Genomic DNA, 16,535 nt, shown 5'->3' on the forward strand with positions numbered 1-16,535 from the left:
GGTTGTCGAGCCTTGAATGCATGATCACCCATGTGCGATTTGTGCTGAAGTTTGGAACCAACTCCTTCACGAGTATTGTTGATGGTGTGGTGCAGTGCAGGAGGACCAAAGTGGTTCTGTCCATACTCAAGGTCAAGCTAATAGCTAGATATGCCAATGTAGTTCCTGTCCAGATGCAGGAAATGGCCGAGGCAATTGGATGGCTAAAGCCCCAGTCTAGGGAGTTCCCCTGCTCAGGGATGGGAGGTAGATATACCCATCATTATTAAGATGATTTCGATGAATACATGGCTAACAGATCAGTCGCCTTGTGATATACCAGGGTCGTCACGAGGTATTCCTGACTCTCGCGACACCAATGCCCCATTACGTTGATATCAGCAATGATTCCGGGCGTCAAGCGTGGCTTCCATGACCATCACCGATGTGTCACCAAGAGAGTGCTTTCTGTTCTTGAGGATGGCGGCTTCGTCGGACATTGAGTTGTTCTTGATTTTCGATTCGGGACTAATCTGGTAAACTCGATTCCCCTTTCTATTCAGAAACACTGCTGACCAAGAAGCCCAAATGTGGTTATTATCCACCATAAGAATCGCTCGTCCCGTGGATAAGTCTCGATGTGTGGTCGGTCAAGGCACCTCAACAAAAGCGGTTAACGAAAACAAAGCCATATACGACCTACAATTTACGACGCGAAGCATGATCCGTCGAGCTAGGGTCGTCAAGAGCATATGCACTGGATATAGCATTCCCATTACTCATCCGTCCAAACCGTTCCCCTGTCAAGCAAGGACCATTCAAAATCAAACGACGTGTGGGACGCTAGCCTATGAACTCGAACTACCTCCCTCATGGAAGATACACAGTGGTCTCTGTCGTTCGTCTTGAACAGCCACACCCTGAGGCCTTATACCACCGACAGTGTCTGAGTACGAGACGCAGGTCCTGGGCTTGTCGACGGACAGGAAGAGCACGGATTGAACGCGTCTTCAAGAAATGCGCTGAAGAATGCCTCGTCCACCGGGAGAATGCGGACATACCTGGGAACAATTTCGGGATTAAGGGAAAATTTAAAATTTACATGACTTGTTCCATAAGTTACGCCAAATCGGACTGGCCCTCTGATCTACAGGAGATCCAGCCCAAAACTCCAAGCCGCTAGTCACCGCTCTTGGGCGTCTTGACACTTAGGAAATTTTGATTGCAGCGAGAATGCACACTATAGGAGTTGTCGGGAGACAACTCACGAACATGATCCACTGTTGTACGCCTTTGTTGGTTTCCCGTAGCTCACAGATGGATTGATCATCGAAGGCGTGGAAGAGTGGGATCAGCAGCACATTCCATTGCTGAAGGTTCGATGGACAATTTGGCCCCCAAACAAGGGTCCAGAAATCAGAAGTTGATTGGTTGAATCGTATTAGCCCACAAAATAGGCTTGCTCTTGGCTTTGCACTGCCCACATGGCGACTCCCACCAGTCACTTTAGGGTCCAAGCGTTGACCCTTTCCAGCATGATCAGCATCATGTCGAACCAGTTCATTTTGTACGTTGGTTTGATTTGTCATCTATTCGAAGCGTTCGTGCCACTCCTAACTAGAGAGGTAGTCTCTTTTAAAAGATCCAGCCTGCAATATTGATCACTGATTGGCGCATACGACGTGTCCGTAAGCCGCAAGGTAGAGCCAGCTGAAGGATCGGCCTTTTTCTAGCCCGAAGCGACACCCTCACAGTCCCACCGTCAGCCTCATCCTACCGGCTCATTTCTGCAATTTGGCACTTCTGCAGTCCAGGCATGACCCTTATCCAATGGTTTCTACCCAAGACGTTGGACCTTACGACCCCTACATGGCCCACGTGCCAGAGACTCCATTCATCAGTCAATAAATTCCCCCGACACCGTTCGTCCGCACGTAAGCCCGAGCAATGTTTCTTGTGCTGACATGACTCCTGAACCGAGATCTCACCCGTCATAATGCTCTTCTCCTCGTCGTCAGCATCATTCGCTGTGGTGCTTCTGTTAACACAATGGGCCCATTCCACGATTGCTGCACAATGCTATTTCTCCGACGGCACCGAAGCGGACAGCAGTTTCCAGCCTTGCTTCCCGGATCAAGAGAATAGCCCCTGCTGTGCGAATAACAAGCCCAAGAGCATGGCCAACGACATTTGTTTGACGAGTGGCCTGTGTCTGGCACAGATGCAGGGCTACAGCGGGTTGATATATCAGAACGGGTGTACCGATCAAACCGGGAAGAGCAGCCAGTGTCAGACGATTTGTTCGGGCTGTAAGTGCGATCGACATCCTTCTAGTGGTTAAGTTCGACTGTTAATGGGTTTGCGTATAGCTGCATCGGGCGGGATCCACCTTCTCCCTTGCCCGGCCAAGGGTGTTGACCAGTGGTGCTGTAGCATCAACGGGACGAACTGCTGCGATAACGCGGGGACAGTCACGATCGGCACTATCTACGGATACACGAGCACATCGTCGACTTCGACATCGACAGCCACCGGGACCGGAACCGGAACGATAGCCACAACGACCGTCACCACAACAGCGACAGCCGGCAACGGTACAGAAGTCTGCGCGGATTCGAGTTCGAAGACGACCGCGGTCGGGGCTGGGGTTGGCGCTGGTCTGGGTGCCTGTTTGGTTGCGACGCTATTTGCGCTCTGGTTCCAGCGACGGGCGTATCAGAGGAAACTGCAGCAGAGTGGCGGATATGCGGGATACGGTCCCACCAGCCCTGACATGACATACGCTCAGTCCGGGTATTCGCATCCGTCGAGTGGTGCTCAGCAGGTTGTCTCTGAGTTGCACTCCCCTCACGGAGTCATCCATGAGGTGGATGGAAGGGAGGCACGCAAATGAGTGTTCCCTCGTGCGGTATATGTATTGGTGACGGGAGCCAACACCTGCGAACTCGCCGTGCGTAGATGAGGAGAGGGTGAGCATGGGATTCTGTTACACCAGTCCTCAGACCGCAATTTCCGACCAGATGAATGTGCCACGTTGTGAAACATACTCCTTGCTTTCGACAACCCGCAATCCCCAGCTCACTCATGGAGGCCAAGTAGTAACCATGCTAGGTTCTGCAGGGAAAACCGGGCAATGGGCTTTGGTGCTATTTCGGGAGATGCCGTCGTAGGGCTGGAGTTAATCAATAGGCTCATTTGTCTGGATTTGGTTGGTGGAGTAAGATTCTATTGGATATTTACAACCTTACAGACTAGATTAATATTTGTTGGCAGATGATGCGATCCATGATGGAGACGGCTCCATCTACTGCGTCATCGCCTGTTTCTTGGTCATCCATGCCCCAACTGGGATTGCGATCTGCACCGGTGACATCGGTGGAAATAAACAATCAACCTCAAATCTATAAATTGACTCCCCTAATATGCGTAGTATTGTGATCTTTACTATCCGTTAAGTAAATTTGCGGTGAAAGTAGTGGTGGACTCAGGATCCGGCCGTGGTTATATATATCAACATGCATCGTCTCTCCGCACTCCTCCTGGCCATAGGGTCTGTCACCCTGGCAGACACCAATACGGATAACTTCAATCCTCTCCACCATTTGGCCGGAATCTCCCCCTACTTTACACCAAATGACCCTCAACTGGACCCGTCCGCGCCGCAGGGCTGCAACGTCACCCGCGCAGCGTATCTTGTCCGTCACGCCGCCATCTACGCCAACGATTTTGACTATGAGAGCTACCTCGAGCCATTCATCCAGAAGCTACAAAATACAACACAAGATTGGTCCAAAGCGGGAAGCCTCTCATTCCTGAGCCAGTGGAGCGCGCCCATCACTGAGGCCCATCTCGAGAAAATCACCCGAGTCGGTCTGCAGGAGTCGATGATGCTTGGGGTCAACATCCACGACAAGTATCCGGACTTCAAGACACCAAAGAATGTATGGGCTTCGACAGCCGAGAGAACCGTCAAGACCGCACAGGAGTTTATCCTTGGATTCACCGGCGACCAATCGACCCAGATCAATCTCACTCAGGTCGGGGAATACAAGCACTCCGGGGCCGACTCGTTAACTCCATACAAGAGCTGTCCGGCATACAGCTCCAGCTACGGCTCCGACCAGTCGAGCGTACGTCCCTGCAACTCAGCCCCTAAACACCGAGCTAACAACACCAGGAATTCGTCTCCCGCTACACCAAACCCATCATCGCGCGACTCCAAGCCCAAGCCCCATCCTTCAACTTCACCTCCGACGACATCGTCGCCATGTTCGAGCTCTGCGGCTACGAGACCGTCATCCGCGGCTCCTCGCCCTTCTGCTCCCTCGACCTCTTCGCCGCAAATGAATGGCTCGCCTTCGAGTACGGGAACGACATCATGTACTTCCACAACACAGGCTACGGCCGCGAATTATCCCCCAGCATCGGCTTCCCCTGGGTCAACGCAACAAAAACCATCCTCGCCGACGACTCCGCCCCCCAGGACCTCTACGTCTCGTTCACGCACCGCGAGCTGCCACCAACGGTGCTCACCGCGCTGGGCCTATTCAACAACAGCGCCTACACAGGCGCATACGACGTCAACGCCACCATGCCCGCGGACACGATCAACTACGGCCGCGTGTGGAAGAGTAGCCAGATCCTGCCGTTCTTGACCAACATCGCGATTGAGAAGATGTCGTGCGATACCTACGGGTATGACGACGGGACGTACTACCGCGTTCTGGTCAATGAGGATCCGCAGCCGCTTGTTGGGTGTCGCGACGGGCCGGGGGAGAGCTGCTCCGAGGAGGCGTTTGGGCGGTTCGTGCAGCAACGGGGGGAGATGTATGGGGATTTTGGGAAGGCGTGCGGGGTGGATTATGAGAATTCGACGGATGTGTTGTCGATTTATCAGGCTGATAGCCGGGTACTGTGATCTGGCTTGGCCAGATCCGTACTCTTGATTGAAGAGAACCTCTAACTCATCATACTGCCGGACCACATTAATAGCAACCAGTCATGCATTCATAATCCCCAAACTATCACAATCAAGCCAACTCACAGCTATCTACAAGCCCCAATCCCCCTACAAGCCTCATACGGCTCCCCCACCGCATCCATATACCTCTTCGCATCCCCCAGGAACCCCCTCCGATAGTCCAAACACCGCTTGTCCGCAAACAACCCGCCCCGACAACTGACGTCCAGCGCATACCGGAAGAACTGTCCGTTGCCGCGGACGTTCTCCGCGCCGCCCTGCTCTGCGTGGCGGATCTTGGCGTCTACGCTCATGGCGTAGTGCATGCAGTCTGCGCAGTAGGCGGTGTCGCTGTGGGTGGATGACCCGTGCCGGGCGTAGAGGTAGAGGGCTGTTTGGTTAGTATTGGAACCTGGGTGTGGATGAGGGTGCGTACCGCATGTGAGGGTGAAGAGACAGATTACAGTTAGAATTAGATGTGTTAAGGTGGGTTTTGGCTTTGTATTCATTGTGATGAATAGTGACAGGTCTTAATAGCTTTGATAAGGCAGCAACCTGGGGAGCCGGGGAAAACGTGGGATATGGAGATCGATAGATGGTGCTAGGCCTGATCTGGATGTCGGATCCAGATTAGGAATAGCTCGATCATACCTTAGGTCTTCTAGTGTGAGACAGTGAGAGAGAATGATGAGGTAAATGATATTGTTCATTTCAGCTAGTGAACAGTCAAACTCATTCTATAGGAATATTGTTCAGTTGTGTGGAAGCCAGTCCAGTAGCAAATCAGTTGCAGCAAATGATATCAGCCAAATTCTCTTGATATGTGATTCATTCCTCGCATTGTCCAGCTGCCTCTGCCAACATGAGGTGAAGATATCCAAGGAAGTACCTAAAATCCTCCTCCAATAAATATGCGTAAGTTCGAAAGAGCTGAACACATGATTAGCTTGTAACCCCCAATTCCTCTGCAAGGTCTCACATTTGACTTGTTATCAATCTTCAAGATCTGGAAGGAGTAACCATCAGTGGCAATCCCATATACCACTCGGTTCTTTTCCCCTCTCTCCTTCCGATTCCTATAAACTATTCCTGTTTTCTTGGTTAACATTTCCTCCTCTTGGTCCCGCTGTCTGAGGAAAACAAGTCATCACTAATTAAGCTTACCCATATACGCCAACAAAGGATTCTCGGCATCACCCCTTTTCTCATTCGCCACGACGACAGCGAGCAGATCTCTTCGCTGCCCCTCCGGGTTGGTGAACGTGATGGTATGATCGGAACAAGCAATCAATCGCCGTGTCTCCATCGCAAAAGGGTGGTACATGTCCTTTTCTTTTCTGGTGCCAAGACGAAGCTCATACTTGCCAGCAACAGTTCGAGCCTTCTCAAACCGCTCCACTGCAGCTTCCAGGTAGGGCAAGAGGACAATACGGCATCTCTCCTGAAGATACTTCTGTGGGTCGCGCTGAGATTGCCTTTTTCTTCTCTAATTTCGCCAGCTCTGAATCTGAGACCGTGTCAGTCCGGCTTTGTACGTCTGGGGAAAGGGAATAGAAAAACGAACAAATTTTTGGGTCCAAATCGTAGGGTTCTGAGTCGTAATCTTTCCAGAGTGGTTGAGGGTTCATACTGTGCCAGGCGTCATAAGCCCAGCATGGTTGGATCTTCAGTCGAAAGTTCGACAAGAATGTGTTAGGGGTGTACGACTCAGGATTTGAGGCAAACCAGGGATGGACACCTAGAGCGGGCTCTGTCGCTTCAGGATCGGATGTGGTGATTAGGAGCCCTAATAGGATTAGTTCATCTCTTTTCCGACCAGTGCTCTTCCTCAACGCTCGTTTGTAGAAGTAAAGATATGCATCCATGTAGAGGCACTTGAGGGCATTCATTTTGGCAGATCTGCTCGCAGAGTTGTGGTGCTTGAATGATGGCGCAGGTGGTGAGTTGTAGTCATTCCTTTTCCTCAACATATACGTCATTCTGAGCGCTTTATCTTATTGTCGTCGCGATTGCTGACTCGAAGCAGCTTGTTCTTTTTGTTTCCTCATTTCTGAGGGCTTTTGTATCCATCTATACATAAGGCTGAAGAGACAAGGTCTAAAAATAACCCAGCAACTGGGCGCTTAAAGGGTACATAGCCCTAAGGAAGGAGAATATTCTAGCCTACAACGGAGAGTACCTTAAGTTGGAGCTCATTGATCAGGACCTATTAGCTACTTATTATCTATCTTGATTGTATGTGGCAGGTGTTGGGCTAATGTGATAAAGAATATGGTTTCTCTGTGAAGGGAGAGTAGAGTCTCCGAGATCATCATGGAATAATCTGCCTTGTCCATCAAGACAAAAATCATTCACTGGAAACAAAGAATCAACCGAGAGTATTAACTAACAAAGGTCCAAAGTATTCCACTGCAAGTGAATAGCCGCCATCATCTATGCTATATAAACCCCTACGATCCCCTCTCTCTTCATCTTCCATATTCTCCCCTCATCAGTCCTGGAAGCCCTGAAACCTGAAACCACACCCACCCAACTTATATTTCCTTCATATATACATAATAAATGCTTGCAACCTTTTTCCTCTCCCTATTATATCCCTTTTTTCTAGCGGGGATCAGAATGCCGAACATCCAGTCGACAGGAGTGTATGCTCAGTAGCTATGGAGCATCCAGCTACGACACAGGTAAGGAGCCCTAACCTCCAAGGATCATATCAAGTCTCATAGAACGCGGGCACAGAGTCCAGCCCCGGAAGGCCGCGAAAGGATGCCCCGATTGGGACATACTACAGGGGGCTCTTGATGGCAGCATCACCTTGCACTATGCAAGGTGGGAGGATTATGCGGATGCCAGAGGAGCGGACGGTACCTAGGCCCTCTGCTCGAAATGGGTTATTGGATCGGAAACGAGGTCGGAACGTTGGGACAAGACGCCGCCAAATATCAACAGCACAAGAAAGATAAATGGGTCGTACTGAACTTCCCTTCTGCTGGCTGGGACTATAGACCCCATTTTCTTTGACGGATCTCGAGGACTAAGGACGTCCAGCGCTCGTGTGCTGTGCCATTGCTGATTTTCCCGGGCGTCCAAGTTTGATACCTTGTTGACGTTCCACGATGAGTATCGGGCGATCAGAGACGGGGACTATGAGGGCACAGTAACTGGCGTCTGGAATCTAATACTCAACCATTATTTTAACCAAAATAATGGTTTTGTCCACCGGACAGAGGACAAGGTCCAAGGGGGCTTTGTGGACATGAACAGCTACCAATGGGTAGTTTGATCCAATATAGCCAGGCGGGTGAGAATCCAGTCCTCATCACGCAGTGCAAGCGGACTTCAAGGGAGAATGACGAATCGACCTGGGAGGAGGCCAAGGACCAGCTACGGAGATACATGCGAGCCCCCACACAGTGTGGAAGGAGAGGTCAATGGAGTCTGGAACTCCATATTGAACAGGGCTTTTGACCCAGTCAATGGGTTCATTACGCAGCCGCAATCAATGCATACCCGAACTGGAGGAGCCAGGGGGTTTTCAGACTTCAATAATGGACCCCTTCTCAAGATAGGATACTGGATAGGCAGCGAGGTGGGCACGCTGGGACTATACGTCCCCGTCTGCCTTGGCAGGTCGAATATCCCGAGATTGGGGCAAGAATGACCGTAACCGAGCTCTTGATGCGGTCTGGATCAGTCAACTCCAGGATGGGTTCAAACTCGGAATTCGACGATTTTCACAGCCTGACAGCCTAAAGGCGAGCACAACAGCGTGGCGCCAGCCATGCCTTTCTGTGCGTACTTTGCGCATGCCTTTTGCTTTTGACGCATTTGCTGACTTTTCCAGTTTCCTGCGTCGGCCCTGCGTTTGGCTCGCAGCGTTGTTTTGTTGTCTCGCGCTGCTGCACGGGCCTCTGATGCTGCTAGTCAACTACCACCACCGACCCTCCAGCTTTTATTGAAGTTGCCAACGTTTCCTCACGTGTTCGCATCATGGCTGCAGGCAAGTGCACAGCAAAAATCAAGTTCGGGAAAATAGAACTGGATTGCCCGTGTGCAAATACCTTCAAGGTAAAGCACGAAAGCGCCCGGGAAGGGTCGACTATTCACTATGGTACGCCAGCTTCTCGGAGATGTCCTCCAATCTTGCCGTCATTGAGGCAAAGAACGAGAAGACACTCGACGAGGCCAAGGCACAACTCCTTTGCTACATGGGTATTCAAATTTCCCATTCCCCGCTTGTCGAAGCAAAGGAGGACAGTACCCACAGAGGAAGCTTGGCTACTTTGGCTGTCAAGATGTCGACAGGCAGGACACTCATACCCAAAAGCATCGGGGGAGACGGCAGAGAACCCGGTGCTGAGACCCGCGAATTTCTGTCTTTCTGTCCACCAGACATCCAGCCAAATACATGCATAGTAGCGCTGTGCGGTGCAAACGATTGGCCTGACGAGTAGCAGCCATGATCCACCGGATCCGCAAGAAAGGCGGCAAGAGAGATAGCACCGTGTACGGTATTATGGCAGATAGCCATACCTTCGTCTTCTGGAAGCTGGACAACGACGCGGTGGTTAGAGACCAATTCCATCAAAGGTTACTTCAATACATATACTGATCTGCTCCTCTAGTATACCGAGAGCCGCCCATACGAATGGCTATACGACGCCCCGTGCATCCTCGGCTACATACGCCAAATCGTCCGCTCGGCCATCCATTTGAGCCCTACGACTTTTATGGACACTACGGCACCCCGGGTTTCTCTAAGTTTAAGAATCTTATGACTGTGGGTATCCGAAAGCTGCTCATTCCATGGGAAGGGTCTACCGCTCAGTGGGATAATATGGCCCAAGACTGAGCCAATACGCAGGTCTGCATTCCAAGCAAAAAGCGTTCTTTTGGTCGATGCGATCCAATTACAATGACCACCTTCCATAAAGCCTCATCATGGCTTATCGGCATGGCGTTGTGATCGCCGATGGGTGGATGGATACTGGGAAGCCGTCTCAATTTTGACGCAAGTGCCATACAAGAGCCTAAGGACCCTCTGGGATCTGTTTATTGAAGATCAATGCAGCACCGGGAATAAGCATCGTCATAAATGCAGGTCGTTTCAATTATTCAGTAATATGCAGTCATGGCCATGAACAAATATGTGGGAATCAGATTAACATGCTCAATAGCACAGACGATCAAAAAAATCCGAGAGTAAATGGTCATCAAGCGTCGGCCAACAGAATGTATATATCATACCCGCACCGCATCAATCAGTCTCGGGTCGCTGGCCGTAAATGATATGTACCCTTGTGTAGAGATGGTAGGTCTGGTAATCCCGCAGTTCCTTGCGCATGCCCGCGACAAGGACCTCGATCTCGGGGCGTGACCAGCCGAGATACCGTGTGAACAGGGCGAAGGAGTAGGGGCCGACGGCTTCGAACATGTTGACTTGGTGGAAGCGACCGAGTTCCTTGAGCTTCGGGTCCTTGGGCCAGGGGCTCTGGGGCAGCTGCAGGACCGTCAGTATGGCTTTCTAGCGCCGACTCCGACGTGAGTAATACCTTGTAGATGTCCTCGCGGACGTTCACAAAGCCTGCCTTCTCCATCTTCTCCTTCCATGTGGACGCCGTTGTCATGTCTTTCCCGTGCTTCTTGGATGCAAGATGCATGTTCTTGATCCCCTCAATCAGGTTAACGGCCTTGAGGTGGGTGCCGTCGTCGGAATACGAGTTGACGTCCATGGAGGCCATTTCTAGCCAGCCGCCTGGCCTTAGGTTCTCATATGCTTGTCGGAAGAGGTTGTCATGGTCGCGGATGGCTCCCTCTAGTTCACGACCGTGGATGTAATCGAATGGTTGGCTGTAGGACCAGGGTAATTCGAAGTCGTCGATCTCGAAGCGGCAGTTGGGAGGGATCCTGGGAAAATTAACGCGCTGTCCGAGAAGTTAGATCAAGGAAGGTGTACCAAGAAGGCTGGATGGGACTGAGATCGTTTCCTGTGAGCAGTCACTCTGTTAGCCATTTTTGCGATGCGCGCTCCTGCAGTCCACAACATACCGATCACCTCCGACTCGGGATGCTCGCTGTCGCATCACGTTAGTCGACTGTGTCCACCGCAAATGAATCAAGGAGTTCTCACTCGGCAAAATCAATCGCCCATATTCCAGTACCGGTTCCCATATCCAACACTCGGCGCGGGTTCTTTATCGGCGCGGCGTGCAGTTCGCCTTTGAGGAGGATGCGATAGATGTGGTGGCTCTAGTGGAGAGATAATCGATGAGCTAAGTCCGGACCCCGGTCAAGGGGGGAAAGTCGAGTCGGCACTAACCAGATCCAAGCGGTCTTGTTCTTGCTCGTCATTGGGCTAAGCGGTCAGCTTTCTGCATGGTGAGAATCATCGCAATTAAGGAAGGGTTATGTACCAGCACATATTCACCCTCGTGGAAGGAGTGATATCTGCGACCGTTCTAATGGAAGTTTAGCGGGTAGTCTGCGACAAACACAGCAGAGGCGGTACCTCGTAGCTGTTTCGGCTAGATTAGTCGCTGCAAAGTCACAAAAGAGGAAGAGATCAATGCGTACGTGTAGTTCATGGCACTGGATGTGATACTGGTGGTGTAGCTGGCATCTCCGAGCCTGTCGTTGTGTTAGTCTGGGTAGGTACCGGAGAGTGCGACAAAGAGGCGACTGACGAGCCAGGGTAGGCGGAGTCGGCATCGCTGAAGTCCTACTCATGCGTTAATCCCAAGGCCGAGGTATATATTGTGATGAGGCAACCAACATCAGGCTCGATGACATTCGGACTCTGCTGTTGTGGATGTGGTTGTGGTTGCGGTTGCGGTTGTGGAGTTGGAGTGGCCATGATGGTGGTGGTGGTGGTGGTTGAGGTGGAGGATGATCCGAGGGATGGAAGAGAACAAAGAACGGAAAAGTCAAGGCAAAAATAATAAGATTTCTTGGTCGATATGGGGAAGAACCAGAAAAAAACAAAAGCCGGTTAGACTTAAAAAGACACTTAGAAGACACTTAAAAAGTAGCACTGTGTGTACTCCGCGTGTTTAGTCCACCATGTACAGAGTATCTATCTACTCCGTACCACTGACAGGAAGAAAGTCAGAGGTGGTTTGCCGCAAGATCAAGAACAATGATTTTCAAGGAAGAATGTGACTTGTCAAGTTGCTGTGCATTTCCCGATCCTTTTTAAGTACCTTACTTACTGCCACTCGTGCAGCCTTCTTTAGCCTCCCGATTAGTACCACCCAGTCTAGCTAGAGTCTAGGCTTTTCCACTGCAATGTTCTCCCAATGATGGTCTTTATTTCCCAGAGATACTCCGTAGAATGCTGGATTTTCAGCACCCCTTACGAGAACGGATATTCTGCAACGTACTTTGTGCTCATGCAAGAAGGATGCCGAATCGCCGACCGACTGCCTAACCTGGCTGGGAGGACAAGGATTCAAGGCCATAAGGTCGATCGAGAGGCATCTTGTCCATTTTAGGAGACACACAGCGCTAGCGGGCTGTTAGACTCCGCTAGAGCGGTCCACAAGCGTTCAAGTACACCTGCGGGGCGTCGGATGTAGGTCTGGATGGGGAAGGTTAAAGGCCTTTGTGAGCCACTTAGACAAGCGGTCGTTTAGAATGCCTGCCCTGAAGAATCACGGTGTCTTTTGACTCGTTGGGGGACTGAGGGTGGAGAAGTACTGGTGGTACTAATGCGGGTACTGAGCGGATAGTAGTACTACATGGATGACTTTGACTTGTGTCACTGTTGAGTATTTGGCTTGGATTGAATCTATCACTCTAGCCGTTGATATCACAGTCTGGCCATCAGACAAGTACTCAAGTACTTAGGATATGCAGGTGGTAACTGTAAGTACTGAGAAGTTGAGCCTCCATTGACACTGCGATGGATGCCTTGCTGCCTTCAGTTCAGTGTAAGGGACAATGTAATACTCATACACAGACATACAGAAATACACCCGCCATGGCCACTTTCTACGGGAAAATGTCCCGTCTCGTACCGTAAACAAGATCACGTGGAAACAACCCCACGCACTTTGTGGATATTAATAATAATAATAGATCGAGTCTTCAAAGCATCAAATATCAAGGCAACCGTAATTGATCATCATCGTCGCTCGCCTGTAACGGGACATAGTTCCGTATCCCGAATTCCAACTCACCTCTCTACTAATACCACTCAGCTTAGGTCGAAATGTTCAAATGAGCATATGTACTCCACCTGATCCTCCTGTCACCCCCATCGGCCCGCCCATTGCCACGTCATCTGGTGGAAGAAGTCCCGATTTCGCTCGGCTCTTTGCATGTGCACTCATATGGATGATTGCTACTCCGTACAATTGTTCATATTTGAAAAGTGAAACTGGTGTGATCGGCTTTCATTGCGGTGGATCAGCCCCGGAGGCTTAGAGGCCAAGAATGGAATGAGACAATCACGTAATGACGTCCATCAGCCCACACCGGCGTCTCATCTCTTTCTCGAACGGCCCCTTGGCAGAGCCGACTCTGATATCCAAGGCCGCACGCAGCATTGACACTGTCAATTTGACAGAAACCTAAGACAAGGGCAAGTGGACCCGAGTCTGACCACCAAAGTTTATCAAGGATGAGGCCTCCATCGAGAATCAAAAGGTACGGGAACGCCAGATGTTCCCGTGTGCACCGTTTGTGGAGTTCAGCCCGTGTGTAATTGGCACATCGTATGTGCCTCTCTGGATACATGCGGTAATCAATGATCCCTTATGTGCAACGATTCGCTCATCTCTTGCGGATTCAAGACTCTTGCATTCTGTACTTTTGTTGTTCGGGCACAGGGTTTCCCGTACAGATCGCGGATGGCTCCGGAGGGCTCCGTACAGAGTACACAAGAAGAAGAAATGAGGGGTGGGCGAATATCCATTTGGAAATTTTCAGATTATCCGAGTCTTCTTGCCTGCCTGCTTCGTAATTGTGCGTTAAGGCATAATGGATGCTGTTGATACGGAGCACGCTATGACAGTAAACGAAGAGTCTGGATGTCGCAAAGGGGAGTTCTCCATGGCATTCCCCCTCCCAAGCACTGCGGCACATGGTTCTGTACACAAAACAGATATTCTTTTCATCGCCTCTAGATACCGTCAATCATCTCAACGATGGCTCATCGAATATCAATTGCACGCGTAGGCTTCTTGTCGACAAACTCCTCTCGACAGGATAGACAAGAAACACTCTCAACATCTGCAAGCATTTCACAGGCGGGAATTAAGACATCACCACGAACCTCTTCAAATATCGCAAAGCCTCCTCTAGACTCATGTACGTGCTCTCATGCAACTGGACTATGTTCATGCAGTCTTACTACATTGGCAGAGCTCGGAAAATATTCCCTCACTGCAGGGCGTACAGTGCCCTATGCCACCTAACCTAGACCTCTCACATTGTGATCGTTCATTGTTAGTCTGTGGAGCGGGGTATGATGCTTGGCGTCTAGACCACATCGGTCCTTCTTCTCGTCTCCTTCGAATGTCAACGAGGCAAACACGGGAGGGGGAAGCTTAGCGCCTCGTATTCTCTCCATGCCACCTTTCTCAACCTCACCACCTTCATGATCACGGAATCAGGACTCCGCACTCCGCAGTCCTGAGTGAGTTCATGCAGTCTATCCTTCAGTGATGCCTATTGCGTCTCGGATATATAACTTGATACCGCCCCAGGAGTCATAACAGATGGTTGGGGTGCCGCGCAGCACTGGCTGTCGCACCTGCATCGAGCGGCGGGTCAAGGTGGGTTTCCTACCTTAGCTGCATGGCCTGGGCAGCTGCAGTAGATAATGTCATCACATCTAATACTCAAGCCGCTATAGTGCGATCAGGGCCGACCGGAATGTCGTCGCTGTCGCGACAGAAACGTCAAGTGTCCAGGCTATCAGCGCCGACTGAAATTCTACCACCAGACTCCGGCATCTATTAGGAGTCGCAAGCAGAAAGACAGTCGAGATGTCGCAGCATCGTCGGCTGTCCACGCCCTCATTCCCCGGGCGAGCATGGATGGGAAGCTAGCACCCGGCCTGGCAACCACGGCAACAGACACCCAGATGAAGGAAGTTTTCCACTACTTCGTCATGGCCTCCTTTCCAGGCCTGTTCTCCGCCTGGCGGAACAGAGTCCAGCTCAACTGGCTAGACTACGTTCGGCATCACGTCGACACCTCGTCGCAGGCGCTGGTCTGGAGCCTCCGCAGCCTGAGCGTATGGCACCTCGGCCGCGCGCATAACGACCAGGAGAAGATCCTCGCCAGTCGGCACCTCTACGGCCGCGGTCTGGAGCACCTGATCCGCTCACTGCGTGATCCTCGCACTGCAACCTCAAACTTGACTCTCATGGCTGCCATCCACCTTGGAATATACGAGATGCTGGACGGGCTCGGCGAGAAATCCTGGCTCATCCATTCCCGGGGAATTGGCAAATTGTTCCAACTTCGCGGCCCCGAGGCGCACCGCGATGGATTCGGTCGCACGCTGGTGGTGGCGTATCGCTCGTTTCTGGTCGCCGATGCGTTCGTCTGCCAGGAGCCGTGTTTTCTGGCGGAACATGAATGGCGAGCCATGTTCCACGAGACGCTGGCATCCGAACGCAGCTCCGGAAAAAGCTGTCAGCTGAGCGAGGTCGTGGAACTCGCTTTCAACGAGATTGTACTCTGTCCGGGGCTTTTTGCGCAGACGCGCGCCTTCGTGTGGCAGACTGGGGGGAAGTCGGAGATACTGCGAGAGTCGCTGGTGGCTCAGATCACTCGCTCTCGGGATAGACTCGTCTATCTTGAAGGGCGGATGGGGCCATTGATCGTCAACCACAATAAGAAGAAGGTCATCAAGCGGGAGGAAGATGTGCGAAGTCCCATTCCCCCTGAGTTTGTCAGTAAAGTAGCCAAATTCGGGTCCTACGGCACGCGATCTGCCATTGCAGTACTGAACCAGCTGTTGGTTCTGATAGAAGCGGATAAAAGCCGTTCGTCATTGCATACAAAGTCGCAGCGTCCGAGTAGTATATGGAAGCTACCAGCGGGAAGCATTGCCTTCCCCGAGTCGCAAGAGAAGCAACTGATTGCATACGACGCACATGAAAATGACTCTCCAGATCGACTGGACCAGCTCGCATTGTCGATGGGCATGCTTGCGATCAGAACATGACGGCCTCCTGCACATTAGTATTCAAGAATGCAGCTCTATAGGAGGGCAAGTGTATTGAAAGACGGGATAGCCACGGAAAGGCTATCGGCCCTGACGCTCGGGTCGGCTCAAGGGGCACGCAGCCTGATGTTGATTGATCGGGCTGCTATACGACTCATGCCGACGAGATCACTCGTTCAGGACTCTTGGAAAACCTTGGCACTGGTCCAGTCGGGTTGGAAACCATCGAAGACGCTCACAACAGTGGACCTTTTCAATGCACCACTCCGGGAAGCCGGAATCCTAGCATCTCTCGCCTGGCGGTAGTCTGACCAACGACTTCGCTCTCTTCCTCTGGGCAGATACAATCTACAGGCATTTCGGCAAGGTTGCTGCCTGTAAACCCATGCCGTGTCGGGAGGTATCTGAACATCGGGC

The 16,535-nt window shown here is 51.4% G+C and overlaps 5 protein-coding genes across 5 annotated transcripts; 3 read left to right on the forward strand and 2 right to left on the reverse strand.

Moving 5' to 3' along the window:
* Positions 1–1,975: 1,975 nt before the first annotated feature.
* Positions 1,976–2,872, forward strand: CDV56_107273 (uncharacterized protein; the record flags this gene model as incomplete). Its single annotated transcript, XM_026760892.1, has 2 exons — positions 1,976–2,288; positions 2,349–2,872. The coding sequence occupies 2 exons, from the start codon at positions 1,976–1,978 to the stop codon at positions 2,870–2,872; spliced, it is 837 nt and encodes a 278-aa protein (XP_026615678.1).
* A 622-nt stretch (positions 2,873–3,494) lies between these two features.
* CDV56_107357 (putative histidine acid phosphatase) lies at positions 3,495–4,897 on the forward strand (the record flags this gene model as incomplete). The annotated part of the gene is made up of 2 exons (XM_026760976.1): positions 3,495–4,109; positions 4,157–4,897. 2 exons carry the CDS (start codon positions 3,495–3,497, stop codon positions 4,895–4,897), a joined length of 1,356 nt encoding a protein of 451 aa, XP_026615679.1.
* Positions 4,898–5,025: 128 nt separating this feature from the next.
* On the reverse strand, positions 5,026–6,828 carry CDV56_107422 (uncharacterized protein; the record flags this gene model as incomplete). The annotated part of the gene is made up of 4 exons (XM_026761041.1): positions 5,026–5,330; positions 6,104–6,320; positions 6,391–6,446; positions 6,504–6,828. The coding sequence occupies 4 exons, from the start codon at positions 6,826–6,828 to the stop codon at positions 5,026–5,028; spliced, it is 903 nt and encodes a 300-aa protein (XP_026615680.1).
* Positions 6,829–10,196: 3,368 nt separating this feature from the next.
* CDV56_107641 (class I SAM-dependent methyltransferase) lies at positions 10,197–11,792 on the reverse strand (the record flags this gene model as incomplete). The annotated part of the gene is made up of 11 exons (XM_026761260.1): positions 10,197–10,439; positions 10,492–10,846; positions 10,896–10,926; positions 10,988–11,013; positions 11,070–11,188; positions 11,259–11,294; positions 11,353–11,397; positions 11,448–11,454; positions 11,513–11,566; positions 11,623–11,657; positions 11,712–11,792. The coding sequence occupies 11 exons, from the start codon at positions 11,790–11,792 to the stop codon at positions 10,197–10,199; spliced, it is 1,032 nt and encodes a 343-aa protein (XP_026615681.1).
* A 2,866-nt stretch (positions 11,793–14,658) lies between these two features.
* CDV56_107815 (Zn(II)2Cys6 transcription factor) lies at positions 14,659–16,118 on the forward strand (the record flags this gene model as incomplete). Its single annotated transcript, XM_026761434.1, has 2 exons — positions 14,659–14,715; positions 14,796–16,118. The coding sequence occupies 2 exons, from the start codon at positions 14,659–14,661 to the stop codon at positions 16,116–16,118; spliced, it is 1,380 nt and encodes a 459-aa protein (XP_026615682.1).
* Between the last annotated feature and the right edge of the window lie 417 nt (positions 16,119–16,535).

The sequence above is a fragment of the Aspergillus thermomutatus genome (assembly GCF_002237265.1).
Source record: "Aspergillus thermomutatus strain HMR AF 39 chromosome Unknown NODE_60, whole genome shotgun sequence".
NCBI lineage: Eukaryota > Fungi > Ascomycota > Eurotiomycetes > Eurotiales > Aspergillaceae > Aspergillus > Aspergillus thermomutatus.